Source organism: Ovis canadensis, chromosome 19 (assembly GCF_042477335.2).
Source record: "Ovis canadensis isolate MfBH-ARS-UI-01 breed Bighorn chromosome 19, ARS-UI_OviCan_v2, whole genome shotgun sequence".
NCBI lineage: Eukaryota > Metazoa > Chordata > Mammalia > Artiodactyla > Bovidae > Ovis > Ovis canadensis.
Window position 1 is genome coordinate 59,847,350 of NC_091263.1, and position 19,648 is coordinate 59,866,997.

General features: G+C 40.4%; 1 protein-coding gene across 1 annotated transcript in view; it reads left to right on the forward strand.

Moving 5' to 3' along the window:
• Positions 1 to 19,648, forward strand: part of ERC2 (ELKS/RAB6-interacting/CAST family member 2) — a 1,004,571-nt gene that overhangs the window by 596,006 nt on the left and 388,917 nt on the right. Inside the window, exon 13 of the mRNA XM_069561579.1 lies at positions 18,867 to 19,027. Within this exon, the coding sequence (XP_069417680.1) occupies positions 18,867 to 19,027 (161 nt within the window). The remainder of the gene's footprint in view (positions 1 to 18,866; positions 19,028 to 19,648) is intronic.

The following is a 19,648-nucleotide window of genomic DNA, read 5'->3' on the forward strand; positions in this document are numbered from 1 at the left end:
ACACACATATACTTGCAACTCCAAACTGAGAGCAACAAGCTTGTCTCTTATTTTCATGTTTGGAAACTCGAGCTGCTTTTGTTACATGGTAAGGGTTTCATCTGGGTAGATAATGTTCTTTAATACTCACCTTTGCCTTTGAAGAGGCCATCCGTGTTGTCAAACATTCTAGGCAACATCTGAATGGAATGACTATAAATACAGACTGAGTCACAAATTGAAACTGGAATTTGTATGATTTTAGCTGTCATGCTTTTGTCTCTCGCTGAATCAAAACAGAGGATGCCAGCAAGCCAGCTTGTCTCTGTCCACACCTTGATGGTCATGAGTGCCAAGAAGTAGACGTGGCTGTCTTGTTTAGAGCTGTGTAGCCTCATACGTTCTCAATCTTCACTGTAGAGTGAGAGTTTTTAGAACTATCCAGTTGAGAACATGTTAGTGATGGTTTCTACAGCATTGGGAGTTCCTGCTTCTCTTGGGTCAGGTCTGCTAGAGTTGTAAAAGGAAGCTTTCTGGACATTAACTTTGTAGCAAAAGTGGTGGAATGAGGTTGGTGAAGGAAGAAACATTTCCCCTGTAATAAAAGTGGAATTGTTTAGAGCTGAGATAAAACTTTTCTTACTGTTTGGTATTCAGATGAGATTTACTTTGGAAGTCACATCAGCGACTATTATATTTCTTGAGAACCTCGGCTGTGTTTTCAATCACAGGGCATCTTTATTTTGCTTAACTTGTGCAGCAAGTTGTTAGCTTCAACTTGTGTAGTATGTAGATGACTTCAACTTTGTTTTTTCTTAAACCTACAGGTAGACTCACTATTAAAATATGTTTTTAGTATCTATTTTGGAACCTTGAAAAAATGATTTGGGGCAAGGGCAAGCATTTTGTGCCATTCGGTCCACACAGTTTCTTTCTTTTTGGTGCTTACTCACACAGGCACTTAATTTGTTATCATGTATTAGAACATTTCCCTGTCGCCTCAGAAACTGTCTCACAGGTCAGGCTTTTAGAACCTGAATTTTTTAAACACAAAACAGGATTATGGATTAATCTCAGGCAGGGAAGTCTCTGGGGGCAGCATAACCTGACAAGTGAGACTCTGCTCTTGGCAAGACCCCTGTGGGGTCGCCCTCTGTTCCTGTCGTTGACCCATTGGACGAAAGAGTGGATGTGTGTGTGAGTCTAGGCATGCCTTCTCTAAAGATCAACATTTGTACACACTGGAGTCACCTTTTATACATAGTGCTACTGACATTAACCAGAGAGGCGGGCCTGACAGCCCTGGCCTCAGAGCCAGCACGAGTGGCCCGGCTGTATGCGCACGTTTATCTGAAGGGATTCAGCACAACATTACACAGCCTAATTGTTTTTTGTCCAAAAGGAACTATTGCCCAGATAGAGGCGCCTCTAAGGTTACTGAATGTGACCCATCAAAACGGGGTATTCATTTCCATGTATGTATACTTGCTAGTTATTTTAAATACCCAGTTATTTAAAGTGTTTCTCCTCTCGAAGTTCAGATACCATGATTTTCTTACAGCAAGTTATACCAGTATTCTTGAAGAAAAGAGAGCGGAAATATTTTTTAATGAAGTAGTTTGAATATTTGAGAAGTTGTAAAAGAGAAGAGAATAGCAGTTGAGGCAGTCAGATCCTTGAGTATTTATTAGGCCTTCCCAAGAGGAATCCAATGTTCTCAGGAACATTTGTCTTGAGACTGTTCAATAGCAGGGCTGTGTTTGATTCAGGCTTGTGTTTAATCACTTTATATGGGACTAGACTATGTGCTGAAGAATTGATGCTTTTGAACCGTGGTGCTGGAAAAGACTCTTGAGAGTCCCTTGGACTGCAAGGAGATCCAACCAGTCCATCCAAAAGATCAGTCCTGGGTGTTCATTGGAAGGACTGATGCTAAAGCTGAAACTCCAATACTTTGGCCACTTCATGCGAAGAGTTAACTCATTGGAAAAGACTCTGATGCTGGGAAGGATTGGGGGCAGGAGGAGAAGGGGACGACAGAGGATGAGATGGCTGGATGGCATCACTGACTCGATGGACATGAGTTTGAGTGAACTCCGGGAGTTGGTGATGGACAGGGAGGCCTGGCGTGCTGCGATTCATGGGGTCGCTAAGAGTTGTACACAACTGAGCGACTGAACTGAACTGAGATTATAATCTAATATTGGTACTGAAAATGGGTGATATTTTTTAACCTGAAAAGAACTACTAGGAAAGAAAATCACTTATTTTTAAAACTGAGATCAAAGACATCAGTTGTAGAAAATATCCTTTGTGGGGTACGTAGACATCTGCCTCCAAAGCATGATACACATATTTGGTGAAGTCTGATGTTTAATATGTAAGTATAAATTGTACCATCTAACACAACTTTTCATCACAATTGTGGGGTTTTGAAGAACAGAGTGTCACATTTTAAGATTTGAGCAGTTTTATCTCTGCTCAGACCATAGTGAATGCTGCCATGCATCAGGGTAATTAGGAAAAACAAAAGTTACTGTTTTTAAGTCTGAAAATTATGCTTGGCAGGACTTGTACTTTGGTTGTTTTTATAGGAGTGGACCGAATTTGACCCTTGTCATCCACCAACTCTCTGCCTGATTATCTTAGGGACCAATACACGGTCCTTGGCAGCGGGTCAGGGTCCGTCCATGGTGCAGAGCCAGGTGAGAAGCAGAGTAAATGGTCCAGGGAGCTCAGTGTCATAACCCCACTCTCCTTAGCTCAGCTGGATGGCCAGAAAGTCAAGTCTCATGCCCTGGAGTGCGAGGAGGATGTTGAACCGCTCGCTGATGACTGCTGAGATGGGAACAGAGACAGTGTTGAGTGGATCTGTTGTGATCGAGTGGGTATTATTCCATTTGGAGATGGAAGGAAAGCAGATAGACTCTCTATTCAGTTTGAAAATGCAGTGAGGTTCAGTCTGTCAGCCTTGCTTATGTCTTGTCTCATACTCATCGTCGGTCACTCTGTATGTCTGGAGAACTGACTGGGTGGGCCTCTTTGTTCCGAGTCTTCTTTTTATGAAGCGATATCCCCAAAGTTAACCAATTAAGAAATGTTTTTCTCCATGTAGCAGTAATCTCTCTGAGAGGAGTGAGCCAAATTGCTGTGGGGGATGCTGTGCCCTGGGGACGTGTTTGGGAGGATTTCCTTCTCCTGAAGCCACAGGGTCAACATAAAGCCTCCATAAAAAGTTTTAAATAAAGGAGAAATTGAAGCGGAAGATTTTATTCTGGAACTTCATGTCTGGTTTTTGCTTTCCTCCCACTGAGGAGCTAACCAAGCCAGTGATCTGGAGGATGTATTTAGTTTGAAGATAATGAAACTTTACTATGATTAAAAAAATTTTTTTTCCTTACCTGGATTATATTGGTAAGGAAACCAGATCTGCCAGTGACCTTTATGAATTAGGCTTATGATGCATTGGTAGCTATTGTTAAACATGGCACATGTTTTATTGTATGTATATGTGATTGTTTTATACAATGGGGATTATGACTATGACATTTCTATCGCTTGACTCAAGGAAGGTGATTTTATGTACTTAGTGAGTAGGTGTCAAGCCATTGATCTAAATGCTGATGGTTTTACCTGGATTTGTAGTTGTCCTTGGGAATGGAAGTCATTTATAGCATGAAAATTCTCTGCTGAAATCCTCCTAGCTGAAACATTTTGGAGAGGAATCTTCCTTAAGAAGATGGAAGTGGCTTCATAGACCTTATGTGAGCATCTCCCTTCTCCCCTAGCATTTGCCCTGGCAAATGGAGGTGAATGCCTATCAGACATGGCATGTTCTTTATTATGTTTTTAAAGAAATTAAACCTTTTATTTTTAGACAATTGCAGCTTCATCTGCAATTTTAAGAAATAATAGGGAGAGATCTTGTGTATCCTTCACCAGTTTCCCCCAGTGGTAACATCTTGCAAAACTGTAGGATAGTATCACAATCAGGATCTTGACAGTGATACAGTCCAGGTACGGAACAGTCCCAGCAACTATAGGATACTTCACGTTGCCCTTCATAACTGTACTTGATTCCTCCCCCATTTCTACCTCTTACCCCTGGCAACCAATAATCTGTCCTTCATTTCTATAATTTTCACTTTTTAAGAACATTATATAAATTAAATGGTATAGGATATGACCTTTAGGGACTAGCATTTTTCAATTTTATTCACTGGTAGTTCCTCCAAGTTGTTGGATATATCAGTACTTTGTTCCTCTTCGTTGCACCAGTCAAAGACATCCAGGTTGTTTCTAGTTTGGTGCTATTGTGAATAAAGCTATTATGGACATTCATATACAGGTTTTTGTGTGAACCTAAGTTTTCATTTCTTTGAGATAAAAGATAGAGTATAGTTACTGGGTCAAGAAACTGCCAAGTTGTTTTCCAGAATGGTTGCATTGTTTTATATTCTGAGTCAGCATTGTATGAGGGATCCAGTTTTTCTGTATCCGCACCAGCATTTGGTATCAACACTACTTATTATTATGGTCATTGAAATAGGTGTATAGTGATGTTTCATTGTGGTTTTAGTTTGTGGTTCACCAGTGGCTAAAGATACGGAACGTGTTTCCATGTGCTTATTTGCTATGTGTATGTCCTCTTCACCACAGTGTCTTCTTATGCTTTATGTCTGTTTTCTAATTGTTTTAGGAATTTTACTTGTCGATTTTTGAGAGTTCTTTATATATAGTCTCATACTGGTTGTTTGTCAGATATGTGGTTTGCAAATATTTCCTCCCAAATAAGACGAGCTTGTCTTGTTATCCACTGAACAAGTTCTTTCACAGAACAATTTTTTTTTCAGTTTTGATGAGGTCTGGTTTACTAATCTTTACCTTTATGATGTATGATTTTGGTGTCAATTCTTAGAACTCATTGCTTAGCCTTAGATTCAGAAGACTTCTTTTTTTCCAATTGTTTTTCTATAAGGCTTATAGTTTTAAGTCTTATATTTAAGATCATGATTCACTGTGTTTTTGTACAAGATATAACATCTTTTATTTTTTTCAATCTATGGATGTCCATTTGCTCGGCACCATTTGTTGAAAAGGCTATCTTTAATCCATTGAATCATTTTTGCTCTTTTGTCAACCATCACTTGAACAGTTATCTTTTAGATATGATATTGTCACAGTATATCTATTTCTGTGTTCTCTATTGTGTTCTACTGATCTGTGTGGTTATCTCTGCCAACATCACATTCTCTTGGTTATTGTAACTATATTGTGGGCCCTAATATTGGGTAGAGTGATTCCTTCCATTTTATTCTCTTTTGTCAGAATTATTTTAGCTATTAATGGACTTGTCCTTTTTCATATAAATTTTACAATAAGTTTGTCTATATCTATAAAAAACTTGCTGAGATTTAATAGAAATTACATTGAACCTATAGATCAATCTGAGAAATATTGACACATTTACTATCTTCAGTCTTTTCATCCATGACTCTCCATGCATTTAAATCTTTGATTTCTTTTATCAGAATTTGAGAAGTTTCAATGTCCAGATAACATCCATGTTTTAAGTTTATGCCTAAATATTTCATTTTTTTGGAGTGATTGTAAATGGCCTTTAGGTTTTGATTTTGGTTTCCACATGTTCATTGTTAGTTTATAGAAATGCAGTTGACTTTGTGTGTTGATCTTATATCTTGCAACCTTGCTAAATGCATTTATTAGTTCTAGGTGTTTTTTGTAGATGTCTACATAAACAGTTATGTCATCTGTAAATAGGGGTGGTTTTAATACTTCCTATGGAATTTTTGTGTTTTTTATTCATTTCTTGCCTTATTGCAGCATTTGGAATTTCACATATTATGCTGAATAAGAGGGGGCAAAGCAGATATCCTTGCCTTGCTTCCGATCTTAGAAAGCATTCAAGGTTTTGCTGTAGCTATAGATTTTTCAGTTAAGTGCTTTTTATCAAGTTAATGAGATTCCACTATATTTGGTATGCACATTTTGAGATGCAGTTTTGTATCTTTAAAAAAGGGAAACTAAACGGTGGAAAGTATTTTATTTTCATGTCCTTTTTCTTTTAGGATCAGTAATGTAAAGAAAGCTATTGTTGGCAGAATTGTAAGATGATCTCAAAGTTTCCCCTCTCTGAAGAACATACTCAAATAATCCCTAGGACTGTGGGTAGGATGCAGTGTCACTCATGTGATTATGGGACAGACTCTCATAAGCATCAGGACTGTGGCTTTAAACTTTTGATTGGGCCATTGGCAAGTAATCAGGTTGTCTATAGAAGCTAGGAGTTTTAAGGGCATGGGGACCTCAAATCTATATACATCTGCAAGGAACTGAATTCTTCTCCAGCCGCATGAGCTTAAAAGATGATCCTGGGCTCCAAATGAGAATTCACCATGAAAGTATCTTGATTTGAACCTTGTGAGACTCTGGTTGGAGAACCTTGCAACACTATGATTCCTGCTTGGACTTCTAGCCTACAGAGCTGTGAACTGCCAAGTTTGTGGTCATTTGTTATACCATCATAGAAACATAATACAAACATATCTTAAATAATTTGGAAAAGTGTTGAAATCAAAGCACATAGTGAATATTCTACTCCAATGAGTTAAGAGGGATTATTCCAAGGTTTATTCACTAATTTGTATTTATCCATAATTTGTGGCTACTGGTTTTATGTTAGATGTTATGTTCAGGCCTGGGCATACTGAGGAGAATGACCCATGGTCTTCCCTTGCTGTTGAGGAGCTCATGGCCCAGAGTGTCCTCCTAGGTCTCTCAGTACATGTAGTTCCTCCAACAATTATCCCATTATGTTTGTATTCAACAATCAGACTCAAATCCGGGTAAAGAGTAAGCCATCTGCAATTATTGGGGAAGTCCCTTACTCTTTTTAAGTTGGAGTTTTCCATCAATTCAGTGATATGCTTCTTTGTGAGTAAGTGAGGATCAAATGGGATTTAGGATACCTCATTATGTTAATCAGAGGTAATGATTACCTCTCTTCAGTGTAGCTTCTTTTCTTTTCTGCATCCCACCCACAATTCTCCATTGGCCATCTACTGTGTGTTTGTGAAGGTGCCCCAGTGGACCCATTCAAGGATGCATTTGACTCTGTGTATTTATAGCCTAAGGTAGCATACAGGGAGGACACTACCTATTGCTCAAGGTAGATAGAACTGTGATGCCGGGATTTGGAGGGGACCAGGAAAGGGCTTGGGGTCAGGCCTGATCTGGCCTGATTGAAATCTGCCATCATCAATAGGCATCTCCTGCAGAGCTACTCCAGTAGGAGGACTCAGAATGAAAGATCCCTCCTTTTTTCATTTTCCCTCCTTGGAACTGACTCAGCTGATCCTCACATCATAGGAAAGAAGTCTGTTTGAAAATATTGCCCTGCTTTGTTGAATGGGAATGCATAGACCTTGCTAATATATAAGCAGTCAAGGGACATGGATAAATGCTTCTGATTTTGGAGGGCCTGCCAACTCATTTTGAGTGCTTCAGAATCAATAATAACAATAATAAAAGTAGAAAATGCTAGACAAGCAAGCCACCAAACTGGGCTTCAAAACCCACAGGAACTTTATGAGGGAGCAAGTTGAAACGAGCAACATTCAGGCACATTGTGGGGCAGGGTAGAGGTGCCAGGAATGGCTGATGACAGCTGTGGAGTCACTAACACTCAGGCACTCCCTGGTGAACCTGGATTATAATCAGCATAAATCTAAGTGACTGTCAAGGGCAAAGAAACCATGCTAGGAAGTGTGGCCTGTCTTAAGGACCTTTTGGCTGACAGTAGTTGCCACCATAACTGCCACCAGAGGGCCCCTCCCTGCTTTATTACTATCCTTTGGAGGGGATGCTCTCCCAGCAACTAATTTTTCCACGGGAGCAGAAGTACTTTCTGCCGAGACCTTCTTTTGATGCAATTTAAATTAAAAAAAAAAATTATTGAAGAAGTGTAGTTGATTTACAATGTTATGCTAATTTCTAATGTATAGTAGTGATTCAGTTATACATATATGTATGTGTGTGTGTATATCCTTTTTTATATTCTTTTCCATTATGATTTATCACAAGATACTGAATATAGTTTTCTGTGCTATACAGAAGGACCTTGTTGTTTATCCATCCTATATATAATTGTTTGCATCTGCTAATCCCAAACTCCCAGTACTTCACTTTCCCACTTCGTCTCCCCCTTAGCAACCACAAGTCTGTTCTCTGTGTCTGTGACTCTGTTTCTGTTTCATAAATATGGTTGCAATTTTTAAAACTTACACTCTTTTTACATTAATGATTCATAGTTGTATCAAAAAGTACAAAGAAGAAGAATATAGATTACCTGAAATCTAATCTCAGGAGCAATCATGTCATGTACATTTTGATGCCGTTCCTTCTTCTTTTTTCCTATGAATATTCATTTAGAAACCCACATATGATTGGGATGGTATTGTGTTTATCATTTACTAACCTGTTTTTCTCAGGTTTCGTTGACATCTTTCTTCTCTGTTAAATGTTTCTACTTAGTGTTTAACCTATGACCGACATCTCAACAACTGATGCCTGCAGTGTATTATTGATTTCTTTGTAACACCTATATACACACACAGACACACAATTTAATTTCTTTGGAAGGTGAGGGTATGTATGTGTATGTTTGTATAAGTACTTGTGTTTATATATGTTTCTCTATATATATGAACATATATATGTACATATATATGCATAATTTTTATTCTGAGTTTTATAAACAACAATGTGATGAACACATTTATTATATCTTTAGAATAAATTCCTAGAGTGAAGTCACTGGGTCAAATGCTAATTCTTGAGTTGTGCAGAATTTAAAGAAATTTAAGAGTTTTTTTGGGGGGACTTCCCTGGCAATCTAGTAGTTAAGACTCTGCACTTCCAATGCAGAGAGTTTGGGCTCAATCCCTGGTTTGAAAACTAAAATTCCACATGCAGTGTGGTGTGACCAAATAAACAATTTTCTCATATGCTCAAAAAAAAAAAAACTTTCCACAGAAATTGAAATAATTCGTACATGTCACCATTTGACAATAAGTTGAAAAATTCGAATGCTCTCGCTCTCTCCAATACAGTAGCCACTAGACATATGGATATTTAAATTTAAATTTTTTTATTAGTTAAGACTAAAAAACAAAAAAAATCAGTTCTTCAGTTTACCAGTCATATTTCCAGTGCTCTGGAGTCACATATGGGCTTCCCTGGTGGCCCAGAGAGTAAAGAATCTGCCCACAATGCAGGAGACCTGGGGTCGATCCCTGGGTTGGGAAGATTCCCTGGAGAAGGAAAAGGCTACCCACTCTAGCATCCTGGCCTGGAGATTTCCGTGGACTGTATGGTCCATGGGGTCGCAATGAGTTGGACAGGACTGAGCGACTTTCACTTTCATAGCCACATGTAATTAATGGCATGTGTATTGGAAAGTGCAAATTAGGGCCTTGCCATCATCACAGGAAGTTTTATGGGACCATGCTGCTCTGATATCTTCGTGAGTTCCTTTATAATTGTGATTGGAGTTTAGTATATTTTGTAGGTAATTAATTTGGCTTGATATAGATTTCAGAGTAAAAAGTTTCACTGTTCCATTGAAGATGGAAAATGTCTTTCTGAAAATGTAAGAACATGGAAGTTCAACCCTTTGTCTTGCTTTCTCATGCTCTAATAGGCTGAAAAATAAGAGCTGGTGTTAAAACTAACATCACTGTTTTTGATAATGTGCTTTCTGTGTGGCAAATGTGTAATTATTGTAAGTCAGGTATTCTTCACAAGGATTCTGGGAGGTGCAACTGTCGCCCCCATTTTACGGAGAAAGAAACTGATGTACATGGAGCTCAAGTACTTTTTCCAGGGTCAGTACATGCCTGGATCCTGATTGGGACCTAAGCCCCCAGCTTCAGAGTCCACACACTTAGCTACTCTTTGTACTCCTTCTCAGGTGACACTAGTGGTAGACAACTCGCCTGGCATTGCAGGGGACAGAAGTGATGTAGGTTCGGTCCCTGGGTTGGGAAGATCCCCTGGAGGAGGGCGTGGCAACTCACTCCAGTACTCTTGCCTGGAAAATTCCATGGACAGAGAAGCCTGGCAGGCTACAGTCTATGGAGTCACAAAGATTCGGACATGACTGAAGTGGCTTAGCATGCACACACTGCTCCTCGAGAACCTAAGACTCTTAGGGAAAAGACTGGCTCTTTCCTATGCTGCAGAACTGTGCACACATAAAGTAAAAATGTCTCCCGGTTGCTCGAAAAGTAGCTACGCCAGACATACACAGAAGTAGGTCCACAGCCTTTTTCTAAGGGAGATTCCCCTGAACAAGTGCAGCCTAGGATGAGGAGTGCTCAGGGGCCTTCCAGAGAAACTGTTACTCATCCGTACTCTGACTCAGAATCTGTTCAGTCAGAATGGATGTATTTTACACATTTATTCTCGATCCATCCTTTACTATGGAGTGAGATTTTGTTAATAAGCTTTGAGAAAGGAGGGGGAAAGGAGGAGTTTAAAGTGCTGTCAAAATCAAAGAGCTGAATCCCAAACAGCTTCGCTTGATGGGGTATTTGTTTGCAGCTGAAGGATCAGAGGTGACGCGTTTAGGCAGAGAGAAGTTTAAACTTCAGCGAGGAGAAAACAAGTCCCAAATGCAATCTTGAGAGTAGCCAGGTCCAAGCCGAAAACAGTCTGGGGATTTTCAGTTTCAACCTTTTCCAAAAGGTGTCACTCTAAGGCAGCAGTGGGGAGGTGAGAGGGAGGTGGAGATAGAAGTATAAGATAAGAGTAATTGGAAAAATAAGATTAGTAGTCCTTGTTCTAACAGATCCTTCAACCCACAGCATCAGTGCCTCAGAAGTTGTTGCTGTTGAGGGGAGAGGGTTTCAGCGTTTATCTTTACCTCATCTTAGCGTGACCTTCTCTCTGCCCAGGGCAGAGCTGGGCCAAGTCCCAGCTAGTCCCCCAGGACCAATTCACATTCCAGATTGCTTGGGATATGGGCATTTCACTGGCTCTGTGTTCTGGTGCAAACTGAAAACGACCATCCTCTTGCGCTTGGGATGCAGTGAGGACAGAAAACTAGGAACGGCTGGTGAGGGGGGCGGCAGAAGAGCCGGTGTAATTTCAACACATGGTTTTAAAAGCTGTCTAAAAATTCCAAATCATTAACACAAGATAGACACTAAATCAATGCTGACATATAATTTAAGGGGAAAATTGTTTTATCAAAATATTTGAAGATCAGTTCCTGCCAAGTGAGCCTCTTGAAAAGCACTGGATGTTGCCACGTGTCAGGAAGAGACACACAGAACGGGCAGTTGGGCTCTTGGCAGATAACTGAGAGAGAATCTGGTTTTCAAATATTTAGTTAAACAACACAAATGTATGTGTAAGTTTAAGTCGACACATGTTAATGATTTAAGGTCTTAAACAGGTTTCTTATTTTATTGTTTTAAAGCTCCAATATTCACTTTAAAATTCCGACCATTTCTCCAGAACTGGGTGTTTAAGCATTAGACTCTAGAAATTCATTTGATAGCTTCACTATTCTTAAAGTGTATAGAGTTATGAATTATTCAAATACAGCTGAATAGTCCTGGTAACTTACCCATTTCATAAGAGACTTTTTGTAATCTGCCACGTAGAATAACTAATAAAATCAGAACTGACACACAAACAGGGATTTTTGTTTTGTTTTGTTTAATTGGTGAGACCAAGAAGTCATCTAATTTGAAGAAACCTTTAATTATTCTAGATATGTAACACCAAAGCAATGTATATTTTAAAATATAATCTTAGCTTTCTAGATAGAGCATCAGAATTCCAATCTTGCCCCATGTGGGGACCTTTTAGGAAATTTTTTTAACTGGAACATGTTAAATGTTTATAGAAGATTTCTGAGGTTGCTGTGATTTCTCTTTTTTTCATCATAGATGGCCTTTTAGGAATAAAACAGCCTCTCTAAACTCCACCCCCCCACCCAGGAAATATTGTTGTCTGGTGAATTACCAATAGATGTGCTTCCAAAATAAGCAAATGCTGTGTTGAATTGAGACACACAGGTTGCTCTCCTGCTGGATTTTTCAAAAGCATTTATTGGCTCATAATCATTGTGACTCTTCCAGTAGCAGTTCCCCAATGAACAGGACCATGGGGCCCTGCAGCCTGGGCTTCCCAGCTTTATTTCCTCCCTCCTTTTTAGCAGGCCACTCCCACTTACCTACCTGCTCTTGGAGACCAGCCATGAGGCCTAGGACAAGATTGGCTTTTAACTCTTGCTCATCACTCAGTACTTTTCTATATTAGTTTTTTTTCATCACTATTGTAATTAAACAGTTGTTGATTCAGGGTTGCCTGCCAAACCAGACAGCTTTTGAGGATGAGCATGTTGTGTCTAGCAGAGTGCCTTGCATGCAGGAGACACCCAGGGAGACAAGGTGGTGCAGTGGTGGAAGGCCTGCACGTCTCCCAGGTCCCAGCAGAGTGAGTGGAGTGCAGAGCGGGATTAAAAGCTGCTTGCGTCTACCCCAGCTCAGGGCCTGGGGTAGTTTTTTTATCAGGCCATCTCAAAACTCTTGGGTTCCTGGGTGCTCTTAATGGCTTCCAGTTGGCCGTGAGCATAGAGTTCCCTCCATGCAGGGGCCGAGTATCCGAGCCCTCTTGTCTCCATAGCAAAGAGAAGGTGCTTGAGGCAAACAGAGAGCAAGAACTTGAAGGGCGTTTGGTGAGGATGGCAAGGGGACCATTGATTTATGGGGTAGGAAAGTATCAAGTTCAGACTTACACTTCATCCATCATTGCACTAAGAGGGTCAGAGGAGGGTGTTTCAGAATCACATCTTTGCACTCCCTTTCCTCTCATACCTCAGGTATTTATTGAGTGTGGACACTGGTTCCATGTCAGGGGCTGAAGGGCCTTCCAGAGAGAATGGAGACGTGGTCCTTGCCCTCTGAGGATTACAATCCAGTTGTAGCAGCGAAGCACACACATGAAAGGGTTGTGCAGAAACGTGAAATGGTGTTTGATGAGGTGGTAGAAAGTTGGGTGCAGAAGGTAACAGCCGAAGGCACTTGGGTGAAAATAATGCTACCAACAGCCCAGCCTTGGGACAGTAGTAACCATCGCACCTTGGATGCTTGCAGGATGTCTAACAGAGAGGGCTGGATGCTTGAGGTGTATTGTCTCCCTTTATGCTTGTGCCAGCCCTGTGTGGTGACTTCTGTTTCCTCCCCCTACCTTATAGAGGAGGACCTGCAGGCTGAGAGAAAGGTCAGTAATGTCCAAGCTTCCCAGTGTAGGTTGCACTTTGCTATCACTTCAGAATCACCTGCTTTTTTAATAAAGTACTAATGCCAGACTCCTACCCTCAGATGTTTTCATTTAATTGGTAGGAGTGTGACTATGGCATCAGGATTTTAAAAATATTTCTAAAGGGCTCAAATGTGTGGCAGAGTTTAGGAAGCATTGGGTTTAGATTGTCCTAAGGTCACAGAGGTCGTATTGATGGAACCCAAACTTGATCCAGATCTGCCTGTTTTCAGAGCTCCAGATTTATATCACTGAACCTATGAAAGAGGCCAGCGCTCTGTGGCAGAGCCTTAAAGGGGAGGCAATTTCAGTAATTGGAGGGGTCACTATAGGGTAGTCCGGGCCTGCCAGGTGGCACCAGTGGTAAAGAACCTGCCTGCCAGTGCAGGAGATGTGGGCTCAATCCCTGGGTCAGGAAGATCCCCTGGAGGAGGGCACAGCAACCCACTCCAGTATTCTTGCCTGGAGAATCCCCTGGCCAGGGGAGCCTGGCAGGCTATGGTCCATAGGGTCACAAAGAATTGGCCACAATGGAAGCGACTTAGCACAGCACAGCACTATGGGTAGTCCGGGGTGTGTGTGTGTGTGTGTGTGTTGTTGTTGTTGTTGTTGTTGTTGCTGCTGAAGATAGGTGACAGCAGGCACAGAATCTTGAATTCAGTAATAAGCAAACATAAAATGGGTTGAATACTTAAACTGGCCCTCTGTTAGTGAGAACTGATGCTTCTGTGGCACCAAGTACTTGGGCATTGTTCTTAGTGCATCATACACAGTAACCCATTGAATCTTCACCAAACTCCTTTTAGCTAAGTTCCCGCATCACAAGGAAGCTGGGTTCAGAAAGTTTTTATAACTGAGTCAGAAGGACACAGATCGTAAGTGGTAGGCTAACTCCTCAGTTCTGTTTGTAGTCACTATGCGGTACTATCTCTTCTGTTAAGCATGTTCTAAGTGTTTTCATATTTGCCAGTCCCCATGCTAACAGCTTTACTTTCATTGCTTCACTTAATACCTGAAGTAGTTCTAGTGAGACATACTATTGTTACAGATGAAGAAACTCAGACACTTTCCCAAGGCTCTATAATAAATGGTAAAGCATGTGTTATTAGTGCAGTCTGGTTTCTTAATCCATGATTTTAACCGTTCTCCATATTTAAAATATTTTAATTATGTATAAATACGTACCTATATATTTACATATATTTAATATTTATTGTTATATATTTTATATAAAAATATTCAAAATATTTAAAACTGAAAATATTCAAATTAAATTTTAAGTGAAATGCTGTGTAGAAGACAAAGTGGAACAACTCCCTTTGAGCGTGAGATAGGGGATGGAGCTCTCTGCTGACTCACCCCCCTCCGACCCCACTGGTATGTGTATCAGCCCCCAGATGCCTCTTTGGAACTCATGGTGGTCTAGGGAACAGAGTTCGAAGACCACAACTGCGGGTAATCAGGAGCCCCTTGAGATGTTGGAACCGGACCAGTGATACTTTTGATGAAATATTGATGGTTTAGGCATTTTTTCCTGGAAGTAGGGAGGTAAGTTATAAGAATAAATTCCACGAGACATCTTGGCTCACCCAGTTCAAAGTCACATCCAAAGACACAAAGTCAAAACAGCTGAAAAAAATCAAAAGGAAAGTCTAACCTTCCGAGTCTGTGTCTTTGGAAATCATTGAAGGGACTCCAGGAATAACACCTAGCAACTTTTCCCCCTTCCTCTTTTCTCTTCCTCCTCAGTCATTTTATTCAAAACAAAACCTTAAAACAAAACGTCTGTGTACCCGGTCTCCAGGCTCATGACTCTCTTCCTCTCTCACTCCTGTCTCCTACTTTCTGTCACAGACTGTCATAGCCTGCCCTTCAAAGCACTGTCCCTTTGCACTCAGTTTTGCTGGTTCACTCTACTACCTGTTTCTTAAAATCCAGGCACAGTCCTGGCTGAGAGAGACCTCTGACAGCGAAGAAGCTGATCATGCAAAGCCAAGTTCTTATTTAGGGTTGGAGTAGGAACAAAGGCTGGGAACACACGTGCGCGCGCGCACACACACACACACACACACGCACTTATTTTCAATCTTGTCAGAAATGTGGGAGGGGAAGGGATTCAAGCTGGAAGCATAAAAAGTAGTGATAGAAAAAGATGATGTCTCAGGAAGTGTTTCCAAAATAGACTTGCTGATGAAGAGAAAACAAAGAGGAAAGAGGGAAGACACAAATGTGGTTCTTAAACATGAGTCACTGAGAAAAGCTCAGGACACTGGACTAAAGTGTCACCAATGTGATAGGGAATGGCAGGTGCAGAGAGCTGGGGTAGGTTGTCAGGAATCTCATTTAGATAGGTGTGCATGGATCATCCTGAATTCAAAGTGATATTGTGACATCTAAATGGAAGTAATCACCAAGTGGTTCAGTGCATGTGAAAGATGTTAAGTGAATAAAAGGAGACAAAGTTTGGAAAAGTATCAGAATAGTGGTGAGAGCTATGGAGACAAACCTCAGTCCTCCTCTGAGAAGCCACGTGAATGAGGAAAATGTCTCTGGGACAGAGTCATGAAGGGAAAGGTCCAGTTATGGATGCAGAAAGGTGAAGAGTTTGCAAAAGAAACAGGGGAAGTAAGTTCTCAGTCTAAGGAGAGCTTCTGAGAACCCAAGGGAAAGGTTGGCTTATAGGTGAATGGGGAATGGATACAGTCCCACTCACCCATTACACTGTTTCAGAGAGGCTATCTAATAAGAAGGGAGACTTTCTAATGATATATATATATATACACACATATATATATACATATATACATATTTAAAACAGTTTATAAAATTATACATACATCTCAATTATATATAATATGTAAAAGACTAAGAGAGAGATGGAGAAATTAAAACAAAATGTTCAGAGTGTTTATCTCCATGTGGTGGTATTTTGGGTAATCTTAGTTAAAAAGAATGTAATTATCCTTATATTAAAAAATTTTTTAAATTTCCTGTCTTTTGGATTCCATATGAGTATACCTTATTTTAAGGGAAAGTGTTATTTTATTGATATTAATTAGAAGAATAAATGATATAGAGGCTATGTCATCCCATGTAATACCCACAAACATCTAATAGGAATAAACAACATAATTTCCTGTTTCCAGGTGAAGAACCCAAAGCCAAAAGAGATAAAGAAACTTGTGTCAGTCATATAGTAAGTTATGGAGACATGTTTCAAATCTGATCGTTTTTAAGGCACAAGTTTCATAGATATAGCCAGCTAAAATATTGCTTCCAGTGAAGAGAAGAAGTTGGGGAACCATTCAGCTGTGCAAACTACACATTAAGAAAAGACATAAGGCAAGAAGGAGGGTATCAGTGGCCTGCAAGTGTTGGGAGAGCAAGAATAAGAAGTACATCCTCGTAATGAGAGGGACCTGGTGGTAGGGAGATGGAGGCAGGTGTTATAGACATTTGATAAGGAGTGTGACAGTTCATCAGTCAAGACAATCCAAGTCACACTGGAGGTAACAGCCTCTCATCTCATGTTGTAACACAATGAAGGTGCTGCCTTGCTTATGTGGTATGGTTTGGCCTTTAGCTTCATTGTGATCACTCAGGGACTCAGGCTGAAGGAGGCATCATCTGAAACATGCTTCTGAAGTCATTATGGCCAGGAAAAGGGAAGGTTGTGGTTGATTGCTAGTTCTTAAATGCTTCTGCTTGGAAATGACAGTGATCTAAGGTGTAATTGTTAAAGCTGGTTTAATATAAAACTGATTAGTGTCTGCTGTATGCAGTCACATGGCAGGTGAACTAAGAGCTTGGAAACCCACAAAGTAGCATTCTGTGTCTGTGGATTGCAAGCAGGCCAGCTCAACTAGTAAGAGATTCAGCAGGTGAGAATCCTGGACACCCTCCCTCTTCTCTGACATCGATAATACATTTGGAATTTTTTTTTTTAATTAAAAAAGGAAAGGGAGTCATGAGGACACAGACTATCCCAAGTAGAGGATCAGGCAGACTGTATCTGAGCTGATGCTTGGAATGACCGTAATATTGATCTTTTAAAAAGCAACACTGCTATTGAATGTATAAAAAATAGGGTAAAACAGACAAAAACACTTCTGCTTCAGCCTCATCAAGTATTGTTTTGTAGAAGGGCTTCTAGTCATATTTATGATATTCTATGAACTTATATGAGTAACTAAAAAGTGTGATTGCTTTTTAATATTTAAATTTTTGTGTTAAAAAATAATGCTGTTTATCCCTGTGTAGTTCTGTGACTTTCATAGGTTATGCTCTATATTCCTTGCTTTTAAAACTTTTTGGTTTTGGCTTTTATTTATATTACCTGGTCATCAAGTTTCCTCTTTTTATCAGGCCAAAATGAAGGGTTTTCTGAATTTTAAAAGCCTGTAATTTACCTTGGATGTGAACTATCGTGCTTATTCTGAATAAATTCCATGTATAACTGCAGAAATTGTGTAGAAAGTATTTATGAATTGGAACTTAACATGTCATTGACACGTTTTGAAGGGTGTTCTGTTGACTTTAGTGATAGATGATCCCATTCTGCCAAGTTCAGCTGGAAGGGGTGACTTAGAAACCCAAACATCAACTCTGGAGTCTAGAAACTTCCTGAAATCATGGTTTTAAGTCCTCAGGGTGGATGCAGCCTGTATCTGTGCAAGGGATGGCATTTCACCAGCTTGCTCCACGGAAGGCTCTGGAAAAGAACCATTAAACACCAGCCTTCTTTGTTGTGTGTTGGCTTTTAAAAGTCTCCAGTGGTTCGGGAAGGATAAGGCCTTGCCTTGGGGCTCCCTGGTCTAATTTTTTGGGACCTGGCTGAAAACTCTGGATATTTGATAGTCTGGCTTATTTCTATGGTGTATTAGCACCCTATAAAAGTTACATGTCATTTATTTCAAGTTTAGAACCCTCTCAAACTTCAGGGGCAAACCAAACTTGAACCTCTTGTGGCTGGGATTCTGTTTACCTTTGGCCAAACCTCGCTTCCTGAATGTGAAACAGGGAGGTGAGGTGAGAGGGGGACCCCTAAGGCCCCTTGGCCATCAAATCGCTTTTGCCAAACAAGGCTTTGATAGGCTAAAGCATGAATGAATTTGAAACACGGAGAGTAGCTTCCTGTCAGAATGCTCTGGGGCCTACACACAAAAGTATATTGTGCCGGGCAAAGTGCATTTGAGTGTTGCCTTCAGCCAACTGTGAGGCAGTATCTGAGATTTTTGCCAAACACAGGTTGAAATTGGGTCAAGCCACTCACCTTCCAGTTCTAATAAATACATTAAGTAGTTTCTATAAAAGTTATTAGATAATCGAATTGAATGAGGACCTTGGAGAAATTTGGACATTTCTTGTGTTTGAAATGTTTATTTTTAAGTAGTGACAAAGAAAGAATGGACCCCGGGATACAATGCCCAGCTCAAGAATGGCTTTAATTCCTTTGTGTCTGTTGTCAGAACGCAAGGTACACCTTGTGCTTGAATGGAGGAGAAATAACACACTGCGTCCCATGCGCTTTTCAGATAGAAGAGCTGATGAATGCACTGGAGAAGACCAGACAGGAGCTGGACGCCACCAAGGCTCGCCTTGCCTCCACGCAGCAGTCCCTGGCTGAGAAAGAAGCACACTTGGCCAACCTCCGGACAGAGAGGAGGAAGCAGCTGGAGGAGATCCTAGAGATGAAGTGAGTGCCCATTTTTGCTTTCTCAGTCATTCTTTTCTAACTTCTCTGTAGGGATGAGAAAGGGAGTGCTAAAGAAGAGGAGGAAAGAGCGTGGAGAGAATCATTTAGCTAACACTTGACTAGTTGGTTCTGTGACTATGCTTCTTATTTTCTCAAATTACAGCTTCCATGTCCCAATGTGCACATTTTTCACATCTGTTATTCAAAAAAGAAAAAAAAAAAATCCAACATAAGGTTCTGTGACTCTGTGTTTTGTGGACGGCACTAATATTCTTAGATCTGTTGAAAAGGTTTGAGCTGGCCAAGAGACAGAGGCCTTGTTAAGCACAATGGTAATTGAAGTCCTGGTCAGGGTTAAATGGAAACTTTTCTGAGGAGGTATTTCCTAATTGTGACTATAACTTTGCTAATTATATTCTTTTCACTTGTGTACAATGCCTGGCTTGTGTTGGCTTTCATAGTCTCAAGGTTGGCACCTCTTTGTTTAGAAAGCGGGACTCTGATTTGCTCAGCTGATAAAAACAGGCTTGGAAATGCCCCTGCCCCCCTGTCTCATTGGGTAGGTAAGGACTGGATGGGAGTGGGGGTTGGGTAGGGGAGGAGACTGGAACAAATGTCTTT